We start from the raw sequence: 13,983 nt of genomic DNA on the forward strand, positions 1-13,983 counted from the left end.
TCGTTCACACTACAAATAAAATGCGACAGCAAACGCGCTCTAGTGTGAACGCTCAAAGCGGCTCGCATGCGCAAAAGAAAACGTCACACACAACGTGCTCTGTTTAGACCCAGAGCAACAGTATTGTTTTACTGATGGCCGACTTCGGACTTTACGTTTCCCAATTTTTGCTTTAAGTTATTTTGTTATTTACATAATAATGTAAATAACCTAATAATTATCCTTATTGCTGTTTTAGAGGAGCGGTGCTTCAAAGGATAGTTGCAGATTTCTGTCAGAATCTGCAGATTATACAGTAAAAATAAAATGTTCACGTTGTCTTCCCAACAATTTCACTGACATCTACACCTGATGGCCAGGAAGCGTTCGCGATGTCTTCTCTGGCGCTGATAATTGGCGTCTGTCTTGTGTCGGTGACGTAAAAGACTGATTTAATGCAACATGACCATCAAACAGCAGTCGCTTTCTAAAACATCGGATATGTATCGGATTCAGCACCACATACGAAAGTGATCCAGATCGGATTTGAAAATATCGGATTCGCGCCGTTCACACTGTCATAGCATGATCGGATATGGGTCGCATAGGGTCAAAAAAATCGGATTTGATGCGCCTGCAGTGTGAACGTAGCCATAGGCACGCCGTCAATTAAGCGTGAAATGAGCACATATGCTTCAGTTGCAAATTATATTTCAGTAAAACAAAACTTCAAATCTTATTCAAGCCAACATAAAAATAGTCACAGGAAAGCACAAACAGACTGAGGAGCTTGGGGGGAAAAAAACAACTGGACTTCTAAGTTTCTTGAACAACAGAGCTCTGGTTCTTTAGACTACCATGACATGGATGAGACTGAGAACCTACACAGACACATTTAAAGAGACATTACTAACACATTTGCATATAAACACACATCAGCCACCTAGCTTTATTGTTTCTGGCTTAAAAGGAGCCTGGAATTTATACCTTCCTTGGTGACTAGTGGCTTGTTGGCTTTAAATATATTATCTCCCTATGCTGGTACTGCAACTTAAGCATGCGTGTCCATTTCACTCTTGGGAGAGACAAAGCGTGACATGTACACAACGAGCCAGCGTGTCTACTGAATACTGAGGAGTCTAATGAGGTTTAATTAAAATGCGTCACCATAAAGTTTTGAGATCAAGAATTCTTACACTGTATTGTTGCAGAGCTGTTAGAATTGTTCTCGTTTTCTTGGTTTTAGTTTCAGTTAATTCCAAAGGATTTGCTTGTTTCCCCTTTAGATTTTAATCTTTAGTATTTATTAATTTCTCTTTTAGCTTTTTTGCTAATACTATAGTTCTGCATATGTTAGATGCAAGGTGTAGAAAGAATTTGTATTACACACTTGTATGAAGGCCTGTTAATTCACTGTCATGGCATCCCGTTGCAAACACATCGGCTGTATCCCAATTCAGGGTCTGCAGCCTTAAAGGCCGCATTTTAAGGCCGATTAGGTCACAGCGACGCGACGAAGGCTGTCCCAATTTGAAGGCTGCTCGAAATGCGGCCCTCAAATGCATCCTTCATTTCCCTGAATTTTAAGGACGTGGCGGTGTAGACTTCGTGGCCCAACATATCCCAGAATGCATAGCGCGGCGGTGGGTGTGGATAATTTTGCCGAAAAAAAACAGCGGATGAGGGGCGCCCGAAGAGTAAACTTTAAGTAAGTACTGAATATTATGTCACTTATTTATGTGCAAATGTTTAATAACGAAGATCATGAAAACATTACTGTTGGCCACATGTCGACAAAGTTATGTGACATTAGTGACGTTTGTACTAACTTGGTTTTAAAGCCTTTACTTTAAAATATACGCTGTTCAATAGCTGAGCTTAATCTTGAGAATGATCAAAGCTCATGTAGAAACAAACAAACAAACGAACAAAAGATTTTCTCCTTCATTTCTGTCAAACAAAGCTGTATGAAAAGTTTCCAGCTGTTAGTATCATGGTTGCTAGGCAACCTGGGCAGTGCAACGGAGGCTAGACCGACCAATTTCACAAGCCTCGCACTTCCGGCCTTAGCGGTCTTTAAGTACGCGGCCCTTGAGGATCGTTGAGACTGCGTACTTTAAGGCTGCAGACCCTGAATTGGGATACACCCATCCACTGATGCCCCCTCAGACCGGTTGTGTTTACTAACACAGCCAAACAGACAAAGACCAAAACAAGGGCAGTTTATATACACTTCTATTTATTTTTGGAAACCAGAGGGTATTCTTTCTTTTTATCATGACTCTACCGTCAACAAAAATTGTACTAAAAAGCCTTTGAAGCTGCTGTGCATCTGCAAGCCACTTTGCAACCCTTCTTGCAATTGCTGACTTTTACACTGTCATATCCATTTTAACCGATGCCTGCTCTGTGCTGATCTTGTTGCCGCCCCTCCTTTATCTTTATGTCTATGCATGTAGAACGGCAGTAGGTGCCAGAACAGAACATTTCTCCAAAATATTAATTAATATAGGTCAATAATACACATTACAATGTTCCAAGTCCTAGAGGCCAGTCTGTGACCTCCTGGCAACCCCAAATCCTTGTGATCTCTAGCAACTAACGCAATGAAGGAGAATCCACATTTTTTTAAACCAGCAACTTGGTTGCCAGGTGGTCGCAAAGTGGTCACCCACCAATCTGTATAACTTGTGACTGGGACATGAGAAGATTGCTATTTGTTTTGTTATTTATTTACTTCTAATTATAAAATTATAAGTAAGTATACTTATATTAATAAATATTCAGGGGCAATTCTGGGACCAGCCTACCTTCCTTCTCTCACCCCAACCGGTCGCAGCAGATGGCCCCGCCCCTCCCTGAGCCTGGTTCTGCCGGAGGTTTCTTCCTGTTAAAAGGGAGTTTTTCCTTCCCACTGTCGCCAAAGTGCTGCTCATAGGGGGTCATAGGATTGTTGGGTTTTTCTCTGTATCTATGAAGCGCCTTGAGGCGACTTTTGTTGTGATTTGGCGCTATATAAATGAAATTGAATTGAATTGAATAACACCTGACTTAACACATGAGTTTATCAGTAGTTTGTTGACATACATTTTTTCTTCTTCTTCTTTTTGATCTCCTAAAATGTTTATTCAAATCTCACTAACACACATTATTGGTTGTTCTGTCTTACAAGAGAATTAAACGAAGAACAGATATTAAAGTTACAAACAAAATGACCAATTATACCGGGATTATAAAGAAGCACAGATGATTACGACAAACACATCTATTATTATTCATAACCTATTTGTCACAGGGACATGAATTGGCCACACAGGAGTTTACTGCACTGCAGTGCAATTCCCTCATGATACATTAATAGCTGTTAATTCATGCTGGTGTCAGGAGACCCGGTGTGTTTATGTTAAGTTTTATGATCCTCTTATAAACTGCCCATTAATGAATAGAGCTTTTGTATCGATGAACTATAAAATATATAATATGAGGAGTCTTGTTATGAGTGTGAGCGAATGAGGCTGCAGGATGATTGTCAATTCTGACAATGAGTCTGGTTCAGGTTTATTCTGGTTATTATTCATATGTATCACCTATCTTAAAAGTTATTGATGCTAAAGTGAAAGTGTTTATTGCACCATAAATCTCTATAACATGTGTGCCTAGAGAAAGGAAGGGCAATGCAAGAGTGTGTAGAAACCTTACCTGTGTTGGACTCTGGAAAGGTCGAGTCAAAGAAGATTAAAATGTTATCTGGACCTATCGAGGTGGATGAGTTGGAAAACAAACAATCCAGTCAGTTCCTATGAATGCAGAAAAAAACATCTGTAAACACGCTTTAATGCTGTAAATTTGGTCATTTTCAACTTGTGGTTGAGAGGGGATTGACTCCAATTTGGTGGCTACATGAACTTTTAGCACCTCCATGTTGGCTTCATGCTTCATCTGTGGGGGTTGTACCTTGATCCTAACAAATGACAAATTCTGTGGCCACAAATCAGAAATGAGTCCAACGACTAGTAACTGTTTGAGAGACGAGGCTGAGATGGAGATCTACTTTGTCTCAAAATTAAAACATTTTTAAGAAGATCAAATCTAAACTGTAGTTTGAGATTTCATAGAACTTAATGACCTCTAAAAATGAAAAATGTCTGAGGAGGGTCAGATAGGACTCCTCCTGTTGCTTCATATATACAAAGATATTACAACCTGAGGGACAGAACTATTATTTAATGGGAAGCATTAGCTAATATGACCAAGCAAATCTCATATAAGACTTTCAAACGTTAAGGAAACACAAAAACATGTGCAGAAAGCTTCTACACTAAAAGAACTTCCAAATGGCAGCTAGCGAGGTAACCATGAAGACTTTGGAGCCAACATTCAAAATTTAGATTTTACCCATGGCCACACTCTAAAGTCAGTAACTGTCATGCATTCTTTGTTTCTTCATTCAAAACAACACGTTTAGTTTGCAGTAGGTTTATTGATTTGAACCTATTTAGTTCCCATATGTATTTGTACCAATTCATTTCTTTTTTGCTTTGTGATTGTGACTAATCATTGATTCTCTTACCTGTCATGATCCCTGAGAGCTGCCAGACAAAAGATGGCTACCAGGGTTTAAAGCACTTAAATACATATAGGGGCTGATTGGACCGCACCACCACTTCCTGCTGAAGGGGGAGAATGTGTATTTTCTTTCATTTAAAAAAAAGTTTTTGTATTTGATTCAATATTTGTCTTTAGGGTTTAGTGGTTTTGATTTTCTTCTTTGGTGTTTAATTTATTAACAAACTGGACTGGACTGCATCATTTTTGTTGTTTACGTCTGTGTTACCCCCTGTTGCGTCATAGTGGTCTGACCTGCCTTGTGTGTCATTTCCTGTTTAGGTTGGTTATGTTTGGTTTGTCAAGTTCACAGTTTCGTTTTGTTTCTTTCACCCCTTTTATGAGCTCAACATTTATTGTTTTGTAAATATAACTTTTTGGGTTAAATAAATGAAAACCCTCTTTTTCTAATAAGTTCACAATGCAACACCTGGAAAAAAGCCATGAAATGACCACAACTACCATAATTATCAAGTCAAGTAAATTCTAAACACTCATTAAAAAACAAAAAGAAAAGTGCAGAATTTGTCCGTGCAGTAATTCAAGCATGGTGTCAATTCAATTTTATTTATATAGCGCCAAATCACAACAAAAGTCGCCTCAAGGCGCTTCATAGATACAGAGAAAACCCAACAATCATATGACCCCCTATGAACAAGCACTTTGGCGACAGTGGGAAGGAAAAACTCCCTTTTAACAGGAAGAAACCTTCGGCAGAACCAGGCTCAGGGAGGGGCGGGGCCATCTGCTGCGACCGGTTGGGGTGAGAGAAGGATCAGTTTGGTCAAGCTAGGACGTCACGTCTAGAGGCAGATTTGCTCCGCCTACAGTTGCTGCAAATCTGCAAACTAATTTGCAAGGCATCTCTACACCGGCCATGTTGCTGTGCAGTTTCTGACTTAAACGCCTGTTGTCACTGATGCCTCCTCTAATATTTGCTGGGTTTTGCTAAAACTCCCAAAATCTTACTAAATATATCCAGTATCACCTTAGATGGAAGTATTAACCTTCTTTTGAATATAGTGGTTCTATGTTTCATTTGTATTCTCTTAAAAACAAATCAGCATAATTCAAGATTTTGATGAAAATCTCTTGTGGAAATGACACCTTTGTATCCGCGCTAGGACCAAATTCTAGTTCACTAAAATACGCGGTCATTAATTTGATTTCAGGGGACTAAAGATTATTTGCATTGGAAACAGGTCCACATTATCGTCCTGCGAGAAACTACAACTTGAGAGTCAATTGTTAACTAAAATGAGGTGAAGCTCATTCTTGTCGATTTTATGAATGATGAAATTTGCATCTATAGCCAACCACTGTTCTTATTCTAAAGTTATTCCATTTTACTGCACAGTAGCCAGGTGATGCCTGCTTGTGCCCCACAGCTTTAATCACAGCACATGCATGAATGGGTTTCCACAGTATGAAGAAAATGGCTTTAATGACTCTTAATAGGCTCAGTTTCTGAATGTGAAACGTTGCCTGCTATCAAAAAGTCATATTTTCCACATTTACTGGACTTTATTATTTGATAGCTGTCTTTACAGTTTTGTTTGGAAGCTGCAGGTGGAGTGGGGACTAATTTTAGGATTGTATGTCATGTATTTGTGTGACTATTTTATAGTCTATATTGTGACTTTCAGATTCAGCACCACCTGCCCAGGGGCACGTCCACGTAAAGCAAACTGGGTAGAAAGAGACTTACAAAAGGGGAGCTATAAGGTTAAGATTTATTATTTTAATTGGTACCATTCCAACATGTTAGGTTTTGGTGCTTTGGTGTTTTCATTAAACATAGACTTTTGTTTTTAAGCATGTCTCACACCTCAGTAATCCACACTTCTCCTCCATGAAGTAGAAAGAAAATGTCACTTTTAATTGTGTTAACTGCTCTTTGTACCCCGTCAGGTTTGTAAAGTGGACAGAACTGAAGGGTAAAGTATGTTTCTTTCCACTTGAGGCTGCCATATTAATTACATCATTGTAGTTATTCTACTGTATATTCTGTTTGATTCTCGGACATTTTTTCATTAGTCATTCCATGTAAATATTCTTACATTTTCAATACTTCAATAATAATAAATTAGCAGCAGATGTTCCAATCTAGGATGTTGGAACTTTGAATGTTTGAAATGTCAATGCAAGAATAATCTTTGAAGGAAATCTGAATTGCCAAGGAGAAGAGAAACAGCCAGTATGAGTCAACGTGTTTCTTTTTCCACTAATGGACTCCAGATGAAACAGATTAAATAAATAAGTTAACCCAATAGAAAATGAATGTAAGCAAACCTACAAACAGTAACAGATCTAGAATCCCCACCGTTCTTTTACCATATAAGGGAAACAGCCTTTATTTTAAACTGATGTAAAACAAAAACATCAGTTTGTTCTACAAAATAGATTTTTCACTAAATTTGCAAAGTAACTGGTACAGTAACCCAGATAATAAAGTATAGCTTAACAGGGATTTTGGAGGTTGTGCGTGGTGGACCTCGACAGCAGAAAGTGGATTAGCGCGCACAGCAGCAGCTCTAGATAGCTGAAGTGGAGTTCAGGAGACTGTATAACCAAAAGTTGGGTAAACTGCTAGTGAAATAAATACATTTGAATAAATATCAATAGTAGTAAGAGTTTCCATGAACTGAGCAGGCACAGTTTTGTTTTGTATGTGGATGTCTGCAACTTTGATACAGTAAAGGAATAAATAAATGACATGTGTTGAAACTGGACGTGGAAATGTATTCTTTTGTTCACTGAAACTTTACAAATGCTGAACACAAACTTCAGACCAGAAATGAGAGTCAGCAAATGAGTGCACACTTCACTTATAACTTTCTTTATGTTCCTGTTGCGACCAACGGTTGTGAGCTGGTCTCCTTGGCAATAGTGAATAAATAAATTATTGAAACCATTACATTTTCTTTCTGCGTGTATGAAATTTGTTGCATAGTTAATGGTAAATGGCCTGTATTTGTATAGCACTTTTACTAGTCCCGCCTAAGGACCCCAAAGCGCTTTACACAACCAGTCATCCACCCATTCACACACTGGTGATGGCAGCTACATTGTAGCCACAGCCACCCTGGGGTGCACTGACAGAGGCGAGGCTGCCAGACACTGGCGCCACCAGGCCCTCTGACCACCACCAGTAGGCAACGGGTGAAGTGTCTTGCCCAAGGACACAACGACCGAGACTGTCCAAGCCGGGGCTCGAACCGGCAACCTTCCGATTACAAGGCGAACTCCCAACTCTTGAGCCACGATCGCCCCCTCAGCCCCCTCTTTATGGCTGCACATAAAGAGTGACTTGGACACAGTGGTAGAGAACGATGTCTTTAAAGAATAAGCAGCAACAAAACACCTGGAAACACCAGTCCATCTCAAGCTGTAGCTGGTTACTTTCCACGGATCACCTTATTTTAGGCATTAAAAATACTGTGAGTCAGATATTTTGTGCAGCTTGTTGCAATAAGTGATGTGGCATTTATGTTCACTGCCCCAAATTAACAAATTCTTGGCTAATGGGTTTCCAACTGCAAACGCTTAACACAGTGCTCGGTATTAACGCGTGAGGATGTGCAGTTCACTTAATGGAAGAGAAAGTAAACTCAAATGTCAGACTAATTTGATGACATTTGATGACGATGCACACAACAATTTCCCCCATCGTGCTTTTCTATTATACAATAATGTTTTATTCATATTGCTTAAAATGCATCTGCAGATGTGCCCAACGCCAACTATCAACACCATTTTTATGACACATTTAGCCATAACTGGGAGCTCGAGGGCCAGTGTTTACCCGTTCGAAGGACTTTTTCAGCCCACTTTCTGAATCTCTGCTACAGAAGTGCTCCAAAGCGCTAAGTATTTGGAAACCTTTCGTGAAAACCGATTCAGAAAGGTGGTGGGAATGAGGAGGGACAGACAAAAAGTGAAATGCTGGAGGAAGTTTGGCCTCACAGTGCAGTAGGTCAGTTTTTTTGTGCTTTTTCTAAAGTGGCTAAAGTGTTTTCTCGGTAGGGAAATTTCAACAGTGCAAGGTAATTTCTTTATGCAGTTAACGTTACACTCAAGTGTTTCCAGAAAATCAGCAATAAGACCACTCGAGCCAGGCGCTTGAGTCCAACCCACATATTAATGACTCCTTAAGGATTAATAAGTGCAGTTGACATGAATATTTCCTTGCTTAAAAACGCCAAAAAGTCCAAGACTCGGCATGTAACCCATACTTCTGGTCATTAAATTATTAAAACTAAAAAATGGCCCCCAAAGTCGTTGAATGGAGGCTCTGGTGTCATAGACCCCAGCCTTATTGATCTTGTGCTTAGAGCTTATATGTATACCTAAATAAGATGTAATTGATCAAAATGCTGCACATTATCTGTACAAAAAAATATATCTACAGGAGTATGGATCTTTCCTTCTTTCTTTGAAAGTTTTTCTTAAAGTCCAGCACCTGCCACAAAGGTCTCTGGGATGCGCGTACCCTTTTGTTCCCCGTGGTTCCCAGCACGGCGCCTCGGATAATATAGTATTGCTGTGTGCTCGCTCAGTCTGCTGTGACCCCTCCTCCTCACACCAGTTGGTCAAAGCTAAAAAATTGTGCGAAACCTCAGATGACTCTTACTTTATCTTCGGGTTTCCTCTGGCTTGGTAACCCAGGGTCAGCTGCATTAACACACACGATCTTATCGGCCTCTCTGGATCACCTCACATGGCCTCAATGTTTCTTTAATCCTGCCCGCCTCACCTGCCTTTCCCACGGGCCCGCTGCCTGCCTTTCATGTTTCCACAGTGAAATAACATCACATACAAGCAGTCTGGGTGATTTAACAGTTTTTAATTATAACTTTTTGTACAACAGATTTTACATTTTCACAAGCTAAGAAGTTGATGATGCCACATAGCTAAGGGAGTCTGCAAACTCAAAATCAAACAAACAAAAGCTGGTATTTCTGGTATTTCAAAAGAACAAATGGGACTGTGACGGACGGCAAATATTTTTACCATCTCTACTGTTTGTTTGGTCCAAAAGTGGGGATCCTTTCATTGTGAGGAAGTGTCCCCAGTTTTGAGGCCTTCTGTGATCAGAAAGCACTGAGTCACTCTCATATTCCAAAGACCACGAAGACACGGCTCTGGGATTCAAATATAAAATGATCACACATACTCTAAGACACAGTTCTTAGAAATCCAATCAGTCCTAGGCAGGGCTTTTTGTAAAACAACAACTAATAAGATTTCTCTTCAACTTTCCATCCAAACTGCAGACATTCAGTTTGTGGGAATCATCCCACGTCCCCAACCATCTTCAAACACACCATAAAAAAAATCCTTCCAAAGCATGGTCCGGAATATATCTGTCCTTAAATATTGACTTCTAACACCATGCAATGAGTTTTCTGCCTTCCTTAACTTCAGCATAAAAAAAGAACCATTTAAATCTTTAGCAGGTCCATCTCATTAACTTCAACTCATCAAAAGAGCACAAATTAGTAAAAGATAGAAAAATAAGTGTCATTTTTATCCAAACAACAAACAAACAAAGAAAAACCTGTCAACACTTCATAAATGGGGCTATGGTACAAAACAGTATGCTTAGGAAATACAGCTGTTTTTAAAGGTACAGTAAGAGAGTTATAATGATATCCTCTGCCTCAGATGCAATAATATTCCATAATCATGTACATACTGAGAGAAATATACATTTAAGTTGTTATAAAAAACAATATTCTGGCTTATTCAATGTACTCTATGTTGTATCTGAATGTCAAAATAGCTCACAATGCTCTGAAATAGAATATTATCAGACATTTATTTGTCCAATTCATAGTTTCAGCCAAGCACATACAGTGAATATACCATGTTTATGCTCGGTAAATAACATTAAAGTTCTACTATACATTAGTTGTGTTTTGAGAAGCGACATAAACCTAAGCAGCGAGTGATGAGCATCTCGTCAGTGGCTAGTGCTGAACATGCCACAGAGATGTGTACAAGTATCCCGATCACAGAGAAATCTGTCAAAATTAAAAGCTAAGATTTTATTTGCCTCCAATGGAAAAGCTGGAAAAATGTGTGTTTCCTTTTTTAAATTTTTCCAGTAGTCATCCAAAGCAGACGCACAAAACCACTAATGATTTCCATATAGATCAGAAGACAAAAGTAACCATTTGCTAAACTCCTGCCTGTGCTTAAGCTTTGAAGTCTGTTCACAAAGAGCAATTTAACAATATTTGAAAAGTAGGAAGGGTGGTATCATCTCCTGACGCTAACGTTCCATTTCAAATACCTAAATCAACTCTTAAGTTGATTCTTTATAATTCAAATTAGAAAATTATTAGGTTATTAACAACTAACACTGTCAGATCAGGACTCTTTGCCCTCAGGAGCATCATCCACGGAACATTTACCAAAGTTAGCTCTCATTCTCTAAACTGTTTATAGTTTTCCAAGTTGCTAATGATGACATATTAGAACAAAATAATTTGTATTTGCACGTCTGCTAAATGCATGCTCACGGTTTCCCTGGAAACACAATAGGCTGTCTATTGTGCGTGCGTCTTGTTTTAAAGCAGCTTGTACTGAACTTTGGATACTTTGTTATTTATTTGTTTGTTTTTGGAACTAGAAGTGACAGATTAGGACCACAGAGTCAAGTGCTAAGCTGTTAGCTAACACTAACACCCACAGACTGAACTGTTACACTGCACAGACACATACCTGTTGGTAATATTCAAGTAATACACAACTAAAAGATGAGAACTTCCCCTTAAAACTGGAGCACAGAGTTAGTGGACAGACTATTGGCCAAATTAACCACACAGGAAGTGATCACACTAGAAATGCTCCAAAAGGTAACAACACCACAAATATGGCCGAGGGGTCGAGTTCAGTGACCTAAATTAGCTGAGGTGAAGGCTAGCAAACATCTAGCATATTTCAGGCAAACAGCACAGCTTATATTAGGAAGCAGAGTTGGCGTGTAGCCTGCAAGTGTACAACAAAAACCCTCATTTGAGGTTCTCGTTGTCTAACCAGTAAATGTTAATTATGTAAATAAGCTTGTTAGTTAGAGATTATAAAGTATCTGTGACAGATCTTTGCCTGATTCTTCCTCTTTTATGTCATTTGAAACTCGCCATACGGGAATTAATTAGGAACAGTGACTACGGCTTATGGGGTTTAGCAAATGGTCAGCTTAAATTTAACATTTCCTCTCTGAACATGCTTTGACAGTTTTACAATTGAGGCAATAAGTTGTAACACAGAAGTGACAGAAGACGATGTACCGATGGATGCACGAGTTAGTGCTGATTACACTCTGCAGCAGCAAGCCTGCTTTTTTGTCAGCTCTGGTTTTTGTGGGCTCGATGCAGTGGCGTTCATCTAAGCAAAAAAGGAAAATTCAGGTAAAACTTTAGCAGCTTCTCTCTTACCTTCTCCAAAAGAAACATTAAACATGGTTCGGACAATTGCGAGTATGTACAATCACTAACGAGTGGAGTGGATTCAGCCGTCCACAGCAGCGTCCCGACCTGTGATCGCTGAGCAACACGCCGTTTTATAAAGTGAAGAAAGGGAGCCGAAAGCCTCGGACCGAGTGTGTTGCCGTGTGTTTCTGTCTGACTGTGTGAAAATGTGCATCAAGTGTTTGTGGGACTTTGCCTGTGTGCTTCTGCCAGCGGCAATCTGTGTTCAGTATGAGCTACAATAAAAACAGTTTGGGCGCTAAACTTCTCTGACGTTTTAAGTTAACGGATTTTGTCCTAAAAAAAAGAAAATGATTTTTTTTTCCCGTCAAGTGACATTTAATTCAGCTCATAAAAATGTAAAATACCAGATCACGCCATTATCAAAACAGACACAAACCACAGAGGAGATGGAGTAACACCTAAAAGGCTGCCCAAGTGATAATATGTAGCCATTACTGAACTCACTGTGACTTTTAAGCGAAAGATCCCACCTATAGCCTCAACACACAAACAGACATGGGTGAAAACTGATCAGACAACTCTGAAAATTGATGTTCGTTTACATTGCGTTCCAAGAGTCACACGCTGTGGTTTATTGGAATGTAGTCCTCCAGTATTTTCTCATCTCTGCCCAAGTGAGCGGGGTATAAAGCGTTTTAAATCACCCCTCATCTCCGACTAACCCAACGTGAGCACACAGTCAAAACTTGAATTAACATGTATAGCAGATCACTGTTTTAGCACACAGCAGCAATGCTAAAAAAGAGAAGAAAGAAACAACAAAGCTTTTCAAAAATTCATAAAAAAACCAAAACAAATCAAAGCAGGAATTAAAAGACAGAATCCAAGAGAAAAAGTACAACAGGTCTAACTGAAAAGAAAGGATATAATTCCTTGTTTGTCTTCTTCTTTTATACAAATGTGTTTGTCAGTCTGTTTGTTGCTGGGAAGTGACGCGGCTACAAATTGCCTTGCCAGGAAAGCGCCGGCAGGCTGCAGTACCACAGCCAGAACAGCGGGGGCAGCAGAGAGGCCGGGCCCTCGGGCCGTCTGGAGGCAGCAGAGTTTCTCGGGATGGCGTTGGAGGTACTTGGACCATCTATCTGAGGGTCCTGAGAGACAGGTAGACAGAGATTGGAGAAAATGAGCTCAGCGTGGTTCTGAGATGTCCCAGAACGATTATGTTCACAACATGCAGCTGGTATTGCAGAGGAAATGCTCAACTTTTGCTTATTTTTATTTTATTTTGTTAATATTATGCCTACATACTCATGTTCACAATGTTTAAAATGTCTTCAGCATTCATTTGGTGTGGCACGCTAAACCACGAAAAGGTTGTTTTTATAAGTAAAATGCCACCGTGGAAAGTTAAAAAGTAGAAGTGTGTGTGCTTAAATTAGCATGTGCACCACGTGCTAGTATGTGTATACAGGACTTCACCAGAGGTCTTTGGCTAATAAAGCTGCAAGCTAACGGCTGGGTCATCTCCCCAAGACCTGGCCCTGCCTCTATTAAATGTCAGTCCAGTGCATAACAGTGCCTTATTATTGTACAATGACATTTACAGTGAACTTTAAAAGCCACCAGATAAGCAACGATCCCATTTCAGCCTCAAAGGAACTACAAAGAACAGGAGTTTACAAAGAAGGCGGGAAGGATTGCCGTGGCAATCACTGTCAGATGGCGGTCAGACACTTTCAGCTGGGTCAGATTAGAATTGGTGATGATATGACAACTTGACGATTGCCTTGTGGTCGCGAATGAAATTGTCGTATCAAATGAAAGGGCAGAACAGTTTGTGCTTTCATCACAGACACAAGTTATAGGTTCTCTTTGTGCGATACTGTATCTCAAAGCAAATCTTTAATAACGGTTTTAACCTGTAACATCAATATAAACCAAACGGCCACCGTAATAA

At 39.7% G+C, this 13,983-nt stretch overlaps 1 protein-coding gene across 3 annotated transcripts in view; it reads right to left on the reverse strand.

The window, feature by feature from the left end:
- The window catches only part of gfra1a (gdnf family receptor alpha 1a), a 163,238-nt gene that overhangs the window by 27,384 nt on the left and 121,871 nt on the right, over positions 1-13,983 (reverse strand). For all 3 annotated transcript variants that reach the window (XM_085183302.1, XM_085183305.1, XM_085183303.1), the window contains one exon: positions 3,679-13,177. In XM_085183302.1, the coding sequence (XP_085039428.1) occupies positions 13,025-13,177 (153 nt within the window). In that variant the 3' untranslated portion in view covers positions 3,679-13,024. The remainder of the gene's footprint in view (positions 1-3,678; positions 13,178-13,983) is intronic.

This window comes from Neolamprologus multifasciatus, chromosome 13 (genome assembly GCF_963576455.1).
Source record: "Neolamprologus multifasciatus chromosome 13, fNeoMul1.2, whole genome shotgun sequence".
Classification (NCBI taxonomy): Eukaryota; Metazoa; Chordata; class Actinopteri; order Cichliformes; family Cichlidae; genus Neolamprologus; species Neolamprologus multifasciatus.